Source organism: Chiloscyllium plagiosum, chromosome 35 (assembly GCF_004010195.1).
Source record: "Chiloscyllium plagiosum isolate BGI_BamShark_2017 chromosome 35, ASM401019v2, whole genome shotgun sequence".
NCBI lineage: Eukaryota > Metazoa > Chordata > Chondrichthyes > Orectolobiformes > Hemiscylliidae > Chiloscyllium > Chiloscyllium plagiosum.
In genome coordinates this window covers 39,595,162-39,613,110 of record NC_057744.1, presented here as the reverse complement: position 1 = coordinate 39,613,110, position 17,949 = coordinate 39,595,162, and the positions used below count along the sequence as shown (strand labels likewise).

Sequence of the window (17,949 nt, the reverse complement as noted above, 5' to 3'; positions counted from 1 at the left end):
AGGTGTGGGCGCCAGTCTTGCACCTCCTGCGGTTGCAGGGGAAGGTGCCGCGGGTGGAGGTTGGGTTGGTGGGGGGTGTGGACCTGACGAGGGAGTCACGGAGGGAGTGGTCTTTTCAGAACGCTGATAGGGGAGAGGAGGGAAATATATCCCTGGTGGTGGAGTCCGTTTGGAGATGGCAGAAATGAGGGCAGATGATACGCTGTACATGGAGGTTGGTGGGGTGGTAGGTGAGGACCAGTGGGGTTCTGTCCTGGTGGCGGTTGGAGGGGCGGGGCTCAAGGGCGGAGGAGCGGGAAGTGGAAGAGATGGGGTTGAGGGCATTGTCGACCATGTCTGGGGGGAAATTGTGGTCTTTGAAGAAGGAGGCCATCTGAGTTGTACGGTTTTGGAACTGGTCCTCCTGGGAGCAGATGCGGTGGAGACGAAGGAATTGGGAATATGGGATGGCATTTTTACAGGGGGCAGGGTGGGAGGAGGTGTAGTCTAGGTAGCTGTGGGAGTCGGTCGATTTATAGTAAACGTCCGTGTTGATTCGGTCGGCCAAGATAGAAATGGAAAGGTCTAGGAAGGGGAGGGAGGAGTCTGAGACGGTCCAGGTGAATTTGAGGTCGGGGTGGAAGGTGTTGGTAAAGTGGATGAACCAGTTTAGTCAGTCGAAGGAGGGTGTCAGTGGAAGGGTACTGGTTGGTACGGCGGGAAAGGAAGAAGCGGAGGGCTTTGAGTCCTTCGTGATGGGGAATGGAGGTGTACAGGGACTGGATGTCCATGGTGCAGATAAGGCGTTTGGGACCGGGGAAGCGAAAATCATTGAGGAGGTGGAGGGCGTGGGCGGTGTCCCGAACGTAGATGTGGAGTTCTTGGACTAAGGGGGACAGGACCGTGTCGAGGTATGCAGATTCCTGAAGAAGGGCTTATGCCCGAAACGTCGATTCTCCTGTTCCGTGGTTGCTGCCTGACCTGCTGCGCTTTTCCAGCAACACATTTTCAGCTCTGTTCTCCAGCATCTGCAGTCCTCACTTTCTCCTCGACAGCTGTCAGAGGCAGGTTTTTTACTCAGAGAGTGGTAAGGGCGTGGAATGCCCTACCTGCCGATGTAGTTAACTCAGCCACAATGGGGATTTAAACAATCCTTGGATAAGCACATAGATGATGATGGGATAGTGTAGGGGGAGGAGCTGAGACTAGTTCACAGTTTGGTGCAACATTGAGGGCTGAAGGGCATGTTCTGTGCTGTATGTTCTATGTTTTATGTTCTATGTTCTACGTGAATTCCCAAGATTAAGTATTCACCATAGACTTGATACTGTCAGCTGTCCAAATGTTAAAGATGACATGACATACAGCAGCCACCTTAACAAATTGTTTCAATCAAATATTGAAAAGCTTCAACTGAAAGTTCAATGCATGATACACCTATACGTTTCTGTCATGCCCCATGTAGGTGTAATTGTGAAGCAGCAGACAACAGAAAGGATTGCTTTTGTTCACAAGGGACAGTCTGAAATATGTGCCTTAGTAAATTAAATCTATAAGTGAATAAAGAAAGGATCAAGTAATAAATCTTTCGCCAACTTGGGTTTCTGAATTTGGGCAACAGTAGAGAGAGAAGATAAAGGATAAGAGAGATGGGCAGGGAGATGAGGACCTGGAGAGAGGGATCTGGAGAGAGGGACAGGGGAATTTGGATCAGTGTGATCCTGTGAAGACATGTCCAGAGGCTGCTTCATATATCAGACAAATTGTCAATTGTTGTTTGCATTTTCTGCCACCAACATAAAATTCCCTACATGTTTCAATCGAATCCTGTGCATGGATTAAAATGCAGACTGACCTGGGAGTTAAAGAACAGCTGGCAAATGTTGCAGCAGTTGATTTGCCTCTTGTTTGGAGTGAAAGGGATCCCAACACTGTTATTGACAACTGTTCTCTGAATCATGTCCATCTGTGTTAAACCAAACTACATAATAATATCATAATGAAGCCATAATTTATGAAATTGTAAGCAAATACTCCTATTATCATTGCAACAAAATCATCAAAGCAATAACATATATCTCACTTTAAAAATGAAAATAAGTGACGGTGTCTGGCCAAGATTGGGATGCCAGTCTCTCTGATGGACAGGGAAGCTAATAATGTAAAATCATGGAATTTTACCATACAAAAATTACCCTTCAGTCTACCAAGGTTGTACTGTCAAAGCAATCCAGCCTTGGCTACTTTGGAAGGCCCCAAAGGATCTTTTCACATCTGGCAGAGATTTTCCTGCAAATCAGCCCAGCTCATCTACTGCGTCCATTACTCTCGATGTGGCCTCACCTGTAATGGGGAGGCAGGACGCCAACTCACAGAACGCTTCAGGGAACATCTCTGGGACGCATGCACTAAAACACCTCACCATCCTGTGGCTGACCACTTCAGCTCCTCCCCACCCTCACTCCTCCAAGAACATGCAAGTCTTGGGCCTCCTCCACTGCCAAATTGAAGCCACTTGACAGGAGAAAGAACTCTACACCTTCTGCCTTAAGATCCTTCAACCATACAGCATCAACATTAACTTTACCAGTTTCCAAATGTTCCCCATCCCCACCTCATCCCAGATCCAGCCATCCAACTCGGCACCACCATCTTGACCTGTCCTATACATGCATCTTCCTTCCCACCTATCCGCTCCAGCCTCCCCACCATCCTATCATAATTACCCCCACCAGCAGCCACCTATCACCTTCTCAGCTACTTTCCCCCCAGCCCCACCCCAACCCCCCTTGGATGCTGCCTGAGCTGCTGTGCTTTTCCAAAGCCATACTTTTTGACAATATGTAGAGAGTCCTGCTTGGGAGGATGCAACACAGGACCTCCTCTTAGGAAATGAGGTCAGCAAGGGCATGAAGTGTCAGTTGGATTGTACTTTGGGTCCAGTAACCATAATTCTCTTGATTAACATAGTAATAAATAAAGATAGGACAGTTCCACAAGTTAAGGTGCTAAACTGGAGCAGAGCCAATTTAAGGGCTATTAGGCAGGATCTAGCAGAGGTTGATTGGGCGAGTTTGTTTGAAGGAAAAGGAATGACTGGTAAATGGGAGGCTTTTAAAAGTGTGATATCGGGAGTCCAGGAACAGTATGTATCTGTTAGGGTGAAGGGAAAAGCTGGCTGATGAGGGATATTGTACCTGTCAGGCAGAGAGGAAAGGGTCGTGTGAGGGAGCCGTGGTTTAATAAGGAATTGGAATCCCTTTTTAAATGGAAGAGGGCGGCCTATGTAAAGATGAGGTGTGAAGGTTCAATTGGGGCGATTGAGAGTTATAAGGTAGCCAGGATGGATCAAAAGAGAGAACTAAGAGCAGCAAGGAGGGGACATGAAAGGTCCTTAGTTGGTAGGATTAGGGAAAACCCAAAGGCTTTCTATAAGTATGTCAGGAATAAAAGAATGACTAGGGTACACAGGGAGCAAATACCTCGTACCTGTTGGACAAGGTCAAGAGCTGAGGCTCCTCTGTTCCTGAATGCAGAATCCCTCGACCTGCCTCACTTGCAGTGACACCCTACTTACCAAATTTGAAATAATTAATCTACCAGATGCGACTGTATCCTGAAACAAAGCTTCCAGGGAACTCTCCTCCTCCCAGATGTGCCACAGTGTTTGAAGCCCATCTCATCAATTCAGAGCCGGACTTCTTCCAGCAAGCAACACTAAGAGACATTATGACCACAACCTTTAATTATTCAGTGTGTTACCATCATTGAATCCGCCACTCTCAATATCCTGGAGGTTACCATTGACCAGCAACTCATCTGGACGCACCACCTGGGGTGGCACGGTAGCTCAGTGCTTAGCACTGCTGCCTCACAGCACAGGGGGCTTGGGTTCATTTCCAGCTTTGGGCAAATGTCTATGTGGAGTTTGTACATTCTCCCATGTCTGCAAGGGTTTCCTCCAGGTGCTGTGGTTTCCTTTCTCTGTCCAAAGATGTGCAGGTTAGATGGATTAGCCATTAGCCATGCTAAATTGTCCATTGTCTGGGGATGTGTAGGTTTGGCGATTAGCCGTGGGGGTTGCAGGGACAAGGTAGGGAGATGTTTTTTGGTGGGATGCTCTTCGGGGGATGGTGTTGGACATGTTGGGCTAAAGGGCCTCTTTCCAAATAGTAGGGATTCTATATAAACACAGTGACTGCACGAGTAGCTCAGAGGCTCGGAATACTGCATTGAATAAATCAACTCTTGACTCCCTAAACCCTGTCCATGATCTACATGGCACAGGTGTGATGGAGTACTCCCCACTTTACTGTAAAAGTACAGCTCCAGTAGCACTCAAAAAGCTTCACATCATCCAGGACAAAGCAGCACACTTGATTGGCACTGCACCCACTTTGTTCACCATCGACATTTAGTAGTGATAGTGTGTATATCTACAAAATACACTGCAGAAATTCATGAAAGATCCTTAGCCCCTTCCAAATCCAGAGCCACTTCCATCTAGAAGGACCAGGACAGCAGATACATCAGAACACCACCACCTGCAAGTGTCTCCAAGCCAGTCACCATCCTGATTTAGAAATGTGTCATTCTTCTTTACTGTCACTGGGTCAAAATCCTGGAATTCCCTCCCTAATAGCATTGTGGGTCTCCTTACTGTCCATGGGCTGCAATGGCTCAGAAAGGCAGCTGACTCCCACCTTCTCACAGGGCAACAATGGACAGGCAATAAATGCCAGCTAGCCAGCAACACCCATGTTCCATGAGTGAATCAATCTAAAAACGTTCTAGTTATTCAAAACTTGAGGTAATTTTCCTTCACTACCAGATCTGCATGTTTCATTTAACTGTTCCAGTCTCATAAGCTGCGATGCTTTTTTTCCCACGAGCACTCACGCTACCAAGATTTTCTCAGTCTTCCATTAAAAGTTTTTGCAGATTTACAATGAAATATCTCTCGTCTGGATGTTTTCATAAACAACAACCTTTACATTGAGGAAACCTATTCCCTTAACCGTCTTCAACAATCTCTGTTTCTAGGAGAATGTATTAAGACTATAAGAAATAGAGCCAGGAGCATACCTTCCAGCCACTCGAGCCTGCTGGTCCAACATTCCTTGATACGTGGCTGATCCAACAGTCCTCATTCCACTTCCTTGCCCCTTTCCCTGTAGCGCTTGATTCTCCAACTGATCAAGAATCTATCTCAGTTTAAACATACACAAGAACTCTGTCTCTACAGCACTCTGTGGCAAGGAGTGGGCATAGCTTTAAATTAAGGGGTGGTAGGTATAGGACAGATGTTAGGGGTAGATTCTTTACTCAGCGAGTCGTGAGTTCATGGAATGCCCTGCCAGTAGCAGTTGTGGACTCTCCCTCTTTATGGACATTTAAGTGAGCATTGGATAGGCATATGGAGGATAGTGGGCTAGTGTAGGTTAGGTGGGCTTGGATCGGCTCAACATTGAGGGCCAAAGGGCTTGTACTGCGCTGTATTTTTCTATGTTCTATGTTCTAAGACAGGGCAGTGGCTGTTGTCTACATGGACTTTAGTAAGGCCTTTGACAAGGTCCTGCAAGGTAGGCTAGTCATGAAGGTTGGATCGAATGGGATCCAGGAAGAGCTCGGTAATTGGATTCAAAATTGGCTCGATGGTAGGAAGCAGAAGGTGATGGTTGAAGATTGCTTCTCAGACTGGAGGCTTGTGACTGGTGGTATGCCACAGGGGTCGATGCTGGGAACTTTGCTTTTTGTGATTTTCATAAATGATGTGAATTTACAAGGTATGACGAGAAAGTTTGTAGATGATACAAAATTTGGAGTACTTTTGATAGCAAGGAAGATTATCAAACAATACTCAGGGATTCTGATCAGATGGGGAAGTAGGCTGAGGAATGGTAAATGCAATTCAATACAGATGAGTGTGAGGCATTGTACTTTGAAAAGTCAAACAAAAGTAGCACTTATACAGTAAAGGGTAATGTCCTGCGGAGTGTTGTGGAACAGAGGGACCTAAGAGTAAAAGTACATAGTTTGTAGAAAGCGACATCACAAAGACATAGGGTGTTGAAGAAGGCATTTTGCATTTTGGCCTTCAACGGTCAAGGCATTGAGTATTAGAGCTGGGACATTATGATACAGTCGTATAAGTCATTGGTGAGGCCAACTGAGGGTCTACGCTGACCAATGACTTGTTGGTCAGCATAGACATGGTGGGTCACAGGGCCTGTTTCTATGCTCTATGACTCTATGGATTTAATGCACTGTTTAAGCTGGATTGTGTCACTTTGGAAATGGAGATTGTCAGCCTTCAAAATAAAAGTGAATAAAATCAATACTTGGAGTATTGTGGTACAATTTTTGTCACCTTGCAACAGGAAAGACATACTTAAACTGGAAACAGCGCAAATAAGACTTACAAAAATATTGCCAGAAAATGTCTTCTAAGCAAATATAATAACATTTAGGATACATCTTGACAGATAATGAATAGACAGGGAATAGAGGAATTATAGACTGTGTAGAGGTTAAAGGTTTTTAGTTTGAAAGGTGTCATGTATCAGTGCAGGTTTGGTGGACCAAAGGACATTATCTTGTCTTGTTCTTTATTCTTAACAGGATAACATTTAAAAAATGTAATTGTGAAGGTGTTTGATTTTGATGGTTAAGTCTTTAATCCAAGATTTCAACAGCAAGCCTGAAATGATGTCTGCCATTTCAGATGTGCAATTAGGAACAAACCCCATGGTAACAAGGAAGCCTGCATTATGAGCCAGTGTGAAAGAGCAGTTAGAGAGGGATTTAAGTGAATGTGAGTTGTTTCTATTCAATGTAGGCACAAGCAATACTCAGTGTTTATTTGAATAGGGTTTGACAATTTCACCATTTAAGAGAAATTCTCCACATTGTTGCCTCTGGAATCCACATTGAAAGATATTGACATATACAATGAGTTCAAGAGTTATTTTGCAGAAAAGAATGCCCCATTGAAAAGGGTAATGTTAGTAACAGTCATGCTAATTTTATTGCAATGTGTAAAGCAATTTCTGATTTCCCTCCTTTCCTGAACAACCACCATATCACTCATCAACAATTAACTTGCGCCAAAGTATTGGGGAATGATCACATTTTATGTCCTGTTGTTAGAATTATTAATTCAATTTGTGCAAATACTAATCATCACCAAAGTTTCAAGTCATTTTTGATTTCATCTGAGAATGCTGATCCTATGCAACACAAAAATCCATTAGTTTAGTGGGTGGAAATTACTGATCAATTTCTTTCACTTGTGTCAGAAATCAAACCTTTCATGCAGTCAAAGACAAAGCTATCATCCAATTATCAAACATTGCATGGCTGCTTGATCCAACAGAGAAATTGAAGGCTCTGTGAATGGCAAATGTACCAGATGACAATTGCCAACATGATTAGTGCAGTGAAAGCTTTCGAGCTGAAACCTAACTTCCAACAAATCTACAAAAGAAAAATGCAATATTTTCTTCTATGCTTCAAATGTTGGCAGAAAACCAAGTTGTTGTTGGCATTCTGCACCTTGACAAGTCCAACAATTTGCTAACTAAGCTTGGCAAGTCAGCCACTGACTTAATGATTTTGAGCAACTGGCATCCTGCATGAAATTTATTCTAAACCCTTTGATGGAAATGGATTTTAAGTGACATTTCTGAAGGATTAATTGTGAGAATCTTTTCCCCATGGCAGACATGTCTAAGACTAGAAGGCATAAGTTTAAGGCAAGGAGTAAGTGGTTTAGAAGGGTTCTGCGGAAATGTTTTTTCACCCAGAGGGTGGTCGAAGTATGGAATGTGATGCCTGAGAGGGTGATGGAGATAGGTACTCACACAACATTTAAGAAGCATCTTGACCAGTATTATAATGCTAGAGCATAACAGAGCTGAAAATGTGTTGCTGGAAAAGCACAGCAGGTCAGGCAGCATCCAAGGAGCAGGAGAATCGACATTTCGGTATGAGCCCTTCTTCAGGAATGAGGAAAGTGTGCCAAGTGTGCCAAGTGTGCTAAGATAAAAGGTAGGGAGGAGGGACTTGGGGGAGGTGTGTTGGAAATGCGATAGGTGGAAGGAGGTTAAGGTGAGGGTGATAGGCCGGAGTGGGGGTGGGGGCGGAGAGGTCAGGAAGAAGATTGCAGGTTAGGAAGGTGGTGCTGAGTTCGAGGGTTGGGACTGAGACAAGGTGGGGGGAGGGGAAAAGAGGAAACTGGATAAATCTGAGTTCGTCCCTTGTGGTTGGAGGGTTCCTCGGCCATCCCTTGTGGTTGGAGGGTTCCTAAGCGGAAGATGAGGCGCTCTTCTGCCAAGAGGAAGTGACAGCCTGAAATGCCGATTCTCCTGTTCCTTGGATGCTGCCTGACCTGCTGCGCTTTTCCAGCAACATATTTTCAGCTCTGATCTCCAGCATCTGCAGTCCTCACTTTCTCCCAGAGCATAACAGGTAACGGATGGTAAATAGAATTAGTATAATTTGGTGGCTTCTTGGTCAACACAGACATAGACAGGCCACAGGCTGCCACATTTCTATGATCGATGATTTTGACTCTATTGTTTTAAGGCACTGTTTAAGCTTGATTTGGAGGTGCCGGTGTTGGACTGGGGTGTACAAAGTTAAAAATCACACAATGCCAGGTTATAGTCCAACAGGTTTAATTGGAAGCACACTAGCTTTCAGAGCGCCGCTCCTTCATCAGGTGGTAGTGGAGGGCTCAATCCTAACACAGAATTTATAGCAAAAGTTTCATTCTCAGGTTAGCTGTTAACAATAGTGATAGCTAGACAATATGTTGAAGGTGTTAGCCCCTTGTAGGGTTACATTGTATTTTGCTCAAAAACAGCATGCATTCATGTAAAACTCTGTTGTCTCACTTTTTAGATTAGAATCAATCTAAACATCATGGCATAGACAGAGAACACAGGGGGCTAACACCTTCAACATATTGTCGAGCTATCGCCATTGTTAACAGCTAACCCGAGAATGCAACTTTTAAAAGAAGATTTTGTGATTTACAACATGAGAGAAGTGAAACTATCATGGTATTCTAACAGATGAAAGACTTGGTAACCTGGTGTTGTGTGATTTTTAACTGTTTAAGCTTGATTGTGTCACTCTAGAAATGAAGATCGTCAGTCTTCACAATAAGAGACATATGAAATCAAGACAATCTGTCTCAGATTTCTGAAAGGCCAGGGCTGGGTAGATTGCATTGAGAAATTTTCTGGCTCAGATCACTTGCTGTTGGGGAGGTTTTAAACTAATGTGGCAGGAGGCTGGGAACCAGAAGAGAAGACAGTTAGACAGTGAGGTGGAAACTGGAGACTGTAAGAATCATGAAGATAGCATTAATAAGGGGAATAGGAGGCAGGGAGCAGATGATCACAAAATAACTGGTGGCCTGAAGTGCATCTACTTTAATGCAAGCAGTGTAGTGAGTAAGGTAGATGAACTTAGGGCTTCAATTTGGAACCTGGGAGTATGACATTATTGCAGTCACAGAGACTTGATTGAAGGAAGGGCATGATTGGCAACTAAATGTTCCAAAATAGAGACACTTCAGACAGGATATGGACCGATGTAAAAGGGTGGGTGGAGTTGCATTGCTGGTCAGGTATGATATCACAACTGTGCTAAAGGAGAGCTTGAGTAGTGAGTCATTATGGATGGAGCTGAGAAATAAGAAGGGTGCAGTTAGAATGTTAGGGCTGTATTACAGGCTTCCCAACAGTGAGTATGAAGTAGAAGAACAAATAGATAAACAGATTATGCAAAGATGTAAAGGCAATAGGGTAGTGGTGATGGGAGATTTTAATTTTCCCAACATTGACTGGGATAAACATAGTGTCAGAGGTCTGGATGGGGTAGAATTTGTAAAAAGCGTCCAGGAGAGTTTTCTAGAGCAGTATGTCAATAGTCCAACGAGGGAAGGGGCCATATTGGACCTAGTACTGGGGAACGAGCCAGGACAGGTGGTATTCATTGTGGTGGGGGATTTCTTTGGGAACAGTGACCACAATTCTGTAAGCTTTAGAATACTCATAGATGAAGATGAGAGTGGTCCTTAAGGAAAAGTATTAAACTGGGCCAAGGCCAATTATATCAGAATTAGGCAGGAGCTCGGAAATGTAGATTGGAGGGAAGGGAAGTCCACATTTGAGATGTGGGAGGCTTTCAAAGATAGGTTAACGGCAGTGCAGGATAGGCATGTCCCGTTGAAGGCAAAGGATAGGAAGGGCAAGATTCATGAACCGTGGATGACAAAAGAAATTGTACGACTAAGCAAGAGGAAAAGGGAAGCGTACATAAGGCCCTGGCAGCTAAGAACAGAATGAGACCTGGAGGAATATCAAAAGAGTAGGACCAGTCTTAAATGAGGAATCAAGCAGGCTAAATGGGGTCATGAAATACTTTAACAAACAGAATTAAGGAGAATCCCAAAGCCTTTTGTTCTTATATAAGACACAAGCGGATAACTGGAGAAAGGATTGGTCCACTAAAGAATATTGAAGGAAGACTGTGTGTCGAACCTGAGAGAATGGGTGAGATTCTGCATGATTACTTTGCATCAGTGTTCACTGAGGAGAGGGACATGATGAATGTTAAGATTAGAGATAGAAGTTTGATTAGTCTGGATCATGTTAACATAAGTAGAGAAGATGTGTTGCATAGGCTAGAGGTTATTAAGGTGGACAAATTCCCAGGACCAGATGGGATCTATCCCAGGTTGCTGAGGGAGGCGAGAGAGGAAATAGCTGGGGGCCTGACAGATATCTTTGTGGCATCCTTAAACACAGGTGAGGTGCCGGAGGACTGGAAGGTTGCTCATGTTATCCCCCTGTACAAGGAGGGTAGTAGGGATATTCTGGTAACTACAGACCAGTGAGCCTGACGTCAGTGGTGGGAAAGTTGCTAGAGAAGGTACTGAGGGATAGGATCTATTTATATTTAGAAAAGAATGGGCGTGTCAGTGATAGGCAACATGGTTTTGTGTGGCGAAGGTCGTGCCTTACCAACTGAATAGTTTTTTGAGGAAGTGACCAAGTTGATGGATGAAAGAAGGGCTGTTGATGTTATATACATGGACTTTAGTAAGGCGTTTGACAAGGTTCCCCATGGTAAACTAATAGTGAAAGTGGAGTCACATAATGTGCAGGGTGTTCTAGCTAAGTGGATAAAGTACTGGTTGAGCAACAGGCGACAGAGAATAGTAGTTGAAGGGAGTTTCTCGAAATGGAGAAAGGTGACCAGTGGTGTTCCACAGGGATCAGTATCGGGGCCACTGTTGTTTGTAATATACATAAATGATCTGGAAGAGGGCACTGTTGGTATGATCAGCAAGTTTGCAGATGACACTAAGATTGGTGGAGTAGCAGAAAGCATAAGCGACTGTCAAAGAATATAGGACAATATAGATAGACTGGAGAGTTGGGCGGAAAAGTGGCAGATGGAGTTCAATCCAGGCAAATGTGAGGTGATGTATTTTGGGAAGTCTAATTCTATAGCAAATTATACAATGAATGGAAGGGCCTTGGGAAAAGTTGGTGCGCAGAGAGATCTGGAAGTTCAGGTCCATTGTACCCTGAAGGTGGATAGAGTGGTCAAGAAGTCACATGGTATGCTTGCCTTCATCGGTCGGGATATTGAGTATAAGAAATGCAGGTCATCTTAAAATTGTACACTATGTTGGTTCGTCTGCATTTAGAATACTGTGTACAGGTCTGGGCGCCACATTACCAAAAGGATGTAGATGCTTTGGAGAGGGTGCGGAGAAGGTTTACAAGGATGTTGCCAGGTATGGAAGGTGCCAGCTATGAAGAGAGATTGAGTAGGTTAGGTTTGTTTTCATTAGAGAAAAGGAGATTGAGGGGGTACCCGATTGAGGTCTACAAAGTCATGGTGGGTATAGACAGGATAGATAGAGACAAGGTTTTTCCCAGGGTGAAGGATTCAATAACGAGAGGTCATGCTTTGAAGGTGAGAGAAGAAATTTTTAAGGGGGATACATGCAGCAAGTACCTTACACAGAGGGTGGTGGGTGTCTGGAACATTTTGCCAGCAGAGGTGGTAGAGGCTGTCATGGTAGATTCATTTAAGATGTGTCTGGACAGATGCATGAGTAGATGGGGAGCAGAGGAATACAGATGCTTAGGAATTGGGCGACAGGTTTAGACAGTGGATTTGGATTGGCTCAGGCTTGGAGGGGCGAAGGGCCTGTTCCTGGGTTGTAAATTTTCTTTGTTCTTTGTCCTTGACTACAGGGATAAATTCCCCATCAAACTTGATTTTTACTCTGGGGTGGCTGGAAGAGCATGAGTTGGCATAGAATGGAATTGGGCAGCATGGATAAGACTTGGTGATCTCCTCCTTTCAAATCAAATTAAATCCAGCTGATGATTCAGCCTTCCTCTGAGGAGTTCTGAACCACAAGTCATGGGGGCGCCAACCTGACACCAGGGAAGACTGTACAGAGAGTAGGGCGCAGGGAGATTCCTATCCCCACAATGCAAACTGTCAGTTCGGGAAAACATGGTATTGGCACATTATTTGAACTTTTGTCCTGTACCAGTGAAAATTGAGGGCACCAGGAATGGGAGTGGAAATGCTGGAATCAAGTCCCACACATCACTTTTAAAGGTCCATGACATCTGGACAAGTTCAGGAAAATCCAGGCTGCAATTTTTTAGTCCCATGGAAAGTGAAGATTTAAGAGCTAGTCCTGCATGTATTTCCATTTATATCCTTCATCATTTCTTTATTGCATTCTCCCCTCCCCCCTTCACATTCTGAAATCCAGACAATTATACGCATTGGTTTGTTTCATTGAAAATGGGACCTTTATTGCTTTAAGCCATACTTACTGCATTGTTGTGATAGAATCTGGTGGGAGAAGAAACATCAAATGGGAAAGAGATAATTGACTTCGTATTCATCATGTGCGGTGACATTGCAACATGGATCTGATCACTTAATGGGAGTGTGTTCAATTGGTTAATGCCACCTGAAGAAGGGAAAAAACAAACGTTATTGCTGAGAAACAAAGGTAGAAAGATTGGAACTATCACAGAATGAAATTAATGGTAGTCTCTCTGCAGTCGCTTGGTTCAGTGTTAGGTTTTGAGAATAATATTCCTAAGAAGAGTCTGAGGAAATTTTACATTGATAAATGAGCTATACAACTGCAAGTGGTTGTTCTTGTGTTTGCTTTTATTGAAAGTGATGACATCTCAAAATTAGCTATGGAGCAATTTGAGACATAGGAACCAGTAGTATGCCTTCAAGCTAATTGCCTTATTCAATTACATCAACTGTGCTCATTTTCTCTGAGTAGTATGCAGTAAGGTTAAGAAGCATTGATTGTGGCAAACAGATGTGGTAACCCAACTCTTTTGATATTTCTTTGGTTCTGGATATCTTGCTCTCTCTCTGGGTCTAATATACATTGTTTCTGGGTGTAGTAGATTGTCTCTGGATGTATTACACGGATATATCCAAATATATCAAACAGTACCAGAAATAACTTCCCAGAGGCCAGTATCCCATCATGTGGAGAGTCCTTAACACTGATCCAGCTCCCTCAGCTCCAGATCTCAAAGTCAACAGGATGTCTGACACTCCTGTTCCTTTTGTTTTATTTCCCCCCACACACACACACACTACCACAGCATCCAAATCGGGCTCAGAGGTAGTAGTACTTATTTTTTTCCCCACATCACCCATGGCTGTGTGTGAATGTGTACTGACCCAGTAAAAAGACACCAATTTGCTTAAAATTTATTCTACATTTTCCACTATCACAAAAGCACCCACTTGGCTCGTGAAACATTTGACACTTCATTCTCATCTGTCAGCCAGAGATCCCTGATTAAACCAGATTAACAACCCCAATCAGGGAACTCATATTCTATGAGATCCACCTGGCTGACCTTGTTACACTCTTCCCCCTCTGAATCCAAGGACATAGGTTGGTTCCCCTTTTTTCCATAGCTCCCCCTCAGGCGTTTCAGCACTGGGTCAGGTTCCTCCAACTCTGCCTCTGATACGGGCAGCGTGTAGCACACTGTAGCTCACCACTTGTGCCTGGAGCATCTTGAAAGAAATTCATTCTCTTCTTCAAGTGGCAAATGCATCGAGTCTGCGACATCCCTCAGTCTCAGATTGCGAGTTATCTTCAGCGATTGATGGAGATCGAGAACCATGGGTTCCAGAACGATCTGAATGGCTGTTGTGGAGATGGGTGTGTTTTGCTCCCATACAGTTTGCCAGTTTACAGTTTTCATATGGTCCACATGCTTGTTCAGGATTATCACATCTATTCAGACTTTATGTTGACCATGCAGGACATGACTTTGTGTTGACCATGCAGGACTATTCCCATGGTTCCTACACCAAACTTCATCCCCTGAAGTAAACTGTCTGTCTCACTTACATCAGTCTTGTGTCCTGCATTGACGTTCCTTTTGCTGTTTCACCCTCTTCATCAGGTCCAGGAAGGTCAGATTTAACTTGGCACCAAGACTTCTCTCCACAACAACTTTGCTGGATCTATCCCTGTAGTTTCACCAGGCGTGGTCCCATAATCAAATTGGAACCTGGAGAGTTTGGTATTTAGTGAAGCTGTAGACTGTTTCTTTAAGCCTGTCTCCTAAGTGTGGACTGCTCTTTCTACCAGAGGATGGATAATATGGAACTGTCCTTATATTGTCGAATACCATTTGAAACACTGAAATTCCCTGCTGGTAAACAATTGGCTATTATCTGTGACCAGCACTTCCAGGAGTCCATGTATTGCAGTTTTTCTGTCATCATCCCCAAGTTTCATGGATGAACTCTATGCATGTCTAGCCATTCTGAGTAGACATTCACAATGACTAAGAGCATTGAGCCAATGAAAGACCTTGCTTAGTCAATGTGTAATTGAGTCCAAGGTTTAACCAGCCATTCCCATGAATATGGAGCAACTGCTGGCAGTAATCTTTGTTCTAGTTGGAACACTGGGCATTTCCTTACCAATGTCTGTATCCTATTCTAGCCACCAATTATAGCATCTCACCAACATCTTCATGTGGAACCCCCGGATGGCCCTCATAGAGGTTAATCTGTTATAATTAAAAATTTAGATCTGCAGAGGTATTGGTGGAACCTTCTGGCTCCAAATGTGCCTGCCAAACCTTCCTTCTCTATCTGGGCATATTTACACTCTGCATTAACCAAAGTCCTGGATCCATAAGCTATTCGACATTCCTCTCCACTTATGCTGCACAAGGAGACATGGCATGGGTTCATAGTGTGCCAACACTAGATGATGTGAGTTGTTTCTTCACATCCCTGAAAGCTGTAGCTTGGTTACATGACGATCTCCAAGGTTGACCCATTTTTATGAGTTAATGCAAAGGTATCAGGATTGAGGTAAAGTTATATATGAATATTTCATAATAATTCACCAGCTCAAGGAAAACCCTAAGATCTGGTACAAATGTAGGAGCCAGAGCACCATTGATCACCCTCACTTTATCTTGTAACCTGATCTTGCCGACTTTGTATCCTAATTAGGTTGTTTGGGGTCCCTGAAACACACATTGTTTCCATCTAAGGCTTACACCCACCTGGGAGAAACATCTAAGGACTTTTCCCAAGTTCTCTAAGTGCTCCTAATTGGTCTTTCCATCATTGGCATGTCACCTAGATAAATGGCAATCTGGGGTAGACCTTGTAAAATGTTTTACAATGCTGTAAAATGTTTTACAATGCTGAAAAATTGCACAGGCCAATGATACCCCAAATGGTAGTTTTGTATATTGATACAAACTTTGAAGTGTATTAACTGCAGCATATTTCTGGGAAACCACATCTAACCACAATTGCAAGTATATGTGTCTCATGTACGGCTTTGTGAAGGATAACCCACCTACCAACTTTGCATCTAAATCATTTATGTGATTGGGTGTTTATTCAGTTGTGAGAAGCAGTTTACCATTTGTTTAAAACCCTACAAAGGCAAATTGGCTAATCGGGCTTCACAATTGATAATCCTGGTGCAAAAACTGGACTGAACCTAGAACATGGAGCATCGAACAGTACAGCACAGTACAGGCCAATGATGTTGCATGAGCATTTATCTTATCTAGGATCAACCTAACCTACACACCACTCAATTTACTGCCGTCCATGTGCCTATCCAAGAGTTGCTTAAATGTCCCTGATGTATCTGACTCTACTACCACCGCTGGCAATGCATTCCATACACCCACCACACTCTGTGTCAAGAACCTACATCTGATATCTCTCCTAAACCTTCCTCCAATCACCTTAAAATTATGACTCCTCATGACAACTATTTCTGCTCTGGCTATCTACTTTATCAAAGCCTCTCATTACCTTGTACATTTCTAGCAAGTCACCTCCATCTCTTCTCTCCAGTGTAAAAAGCCCTAGCTCACTCAACTTCTCTTCATAAGACAAGTCCTCCAATCCAGGCAGCATTCTGGTAAATCTGTAGAGTCATAGAGATGTACAGCAGGGAAACAGACCTTCAGTCCAAACTATCCATGCCGACCAACTTATCAGCCCAAGCCTGGAGATTTCCAGATCTTGTTGCATTTTGACATGGACTGTTTCAATATCTGAGGAATTGTAAATGGTGTTGAACATTGTACAATCTTCTGCAAACATCCTCACTTCTGACTGAATGAAGGAGGGAAGGTCATTGATGAAGCATCTAAAGATGGTTGAGCCTGGGACACTACCCTGAGGAACTCCTGCAGAGATGTCCTGAAGCTGATGACTGGCCTCCAATAACCACAACCATAATCCTCTGTGTCAGATATGATTCCAACCACTGCAAATTTGTCCTCAGATTCCCATTGATTCCAATTTTGCCAGGGCTCCTTGATGCCACATTCGGTCGTTTACAGCCTTGGTGTCAAGGGCTATCATCTTCACCCCACCTCTGGAATTCGGTGCTTTTGTCCATGTTTGGACCAAGGTTGTAATGAGGTCAGGAGCTGAGTGGTCCTGGCAGATTCCAAACTGGTCTTCACTGAGCAGAGTGTTGCTGTGCAGGTGCTGCTTGATAGCACTGATGATTGAGAGTAGAATGGTGGGGCGATAATTAGCTGGCTTGGATTTGTCCTCCTTTTTATGTACAGGATGTACCTGGACAATTTTCACATTGTCAAGTGCACGCCAGCATTGTAACTGTACTGGAAGAGCTTTGCTAGTTCTGGAAGCAGCAAGTTCTGGAGCCCAAATATTTAGGACTATTATCATGGTACCCTTAGTAGTCAGTATCTCAAACCATTCCTAAATATCACATGACATGAATCAAGTTAGCAAAAGATAAGTACCTATGAAGCGTAGGACCACGGAGGAGGCCAAGATGGATCATCCACTTGGCACTTGTGGCTGTGATTGCTGTGAATGTTTCAGTCTTAACTTTTGTGCAAATGTGTTGGGTCCTTCCACCATTGAGGATGAAGCCTCCTTCCCCAGTAAATTGTTTAATTGTCCACCACCATTCAGGACTGGATGTGGCAGGACTGCAGAGCTTAGATCTGATCCATTGGTTGTGGAATTACTTAGCTTTGTCTATTGCTGCTTATGCTGTTTAGCATGCAAGTAATCCTGTTTGGCGGCTTCACCAGGTAGCTTCACCTCAGCTTCATGTATGCCTGCTGCTGCTGTTCTTGGCATGCCCTTCTGCACTCCCCATTGAACCCTGCAGATAATGGTTGAGTGGGGGATATGCCAGGCCATGAAGTTACACATTGTGCTGGAATACAATTCTGCTGTTGATGGCCCACAGTATCTCGTGGATGCCCAGTCTTGAATTGCTAGATCTGTATGAAGTCTGTTCCATTTAACATGCTCATGACACAATGAAGGGTTTACTTAATGTGAAGACTAGACTTTGTCTCCACAAGGACTGTGCAGTGATCACTCTTAACC

General features: G+C 43.8%; 1 protein-coding gene across 1 annotated transcript in view; it reads right to left on the bottom strand.

The window, feature by feature from the left end:
- LOC122540532 (zinc finger protein 385D-like) overlaps nucleotides 1-17,949 on the bottom strand; it is a 75,268-nt gene that overhangs the window by 48,700 nt on the left and 8,619 nt on the right. The window contains exons 2-3 of the mRNA XM_043676396.1: nucleotides 12,864-13,003; nucleotides 1,835-1,960 (exon numbers count right to left, since the gene is read on the bottom strand). Of these exons, the coding sequence (XP_043532331.1) occupies nucleotides 1,835-1,960; nucleotides 12,864-13,003 (266 nt within the window). The remainder of the gene's footprint in view (nucleotides 1-1,834; nucleotides 1,961-12,863; nucleotides 13,004-17,949) is intronic.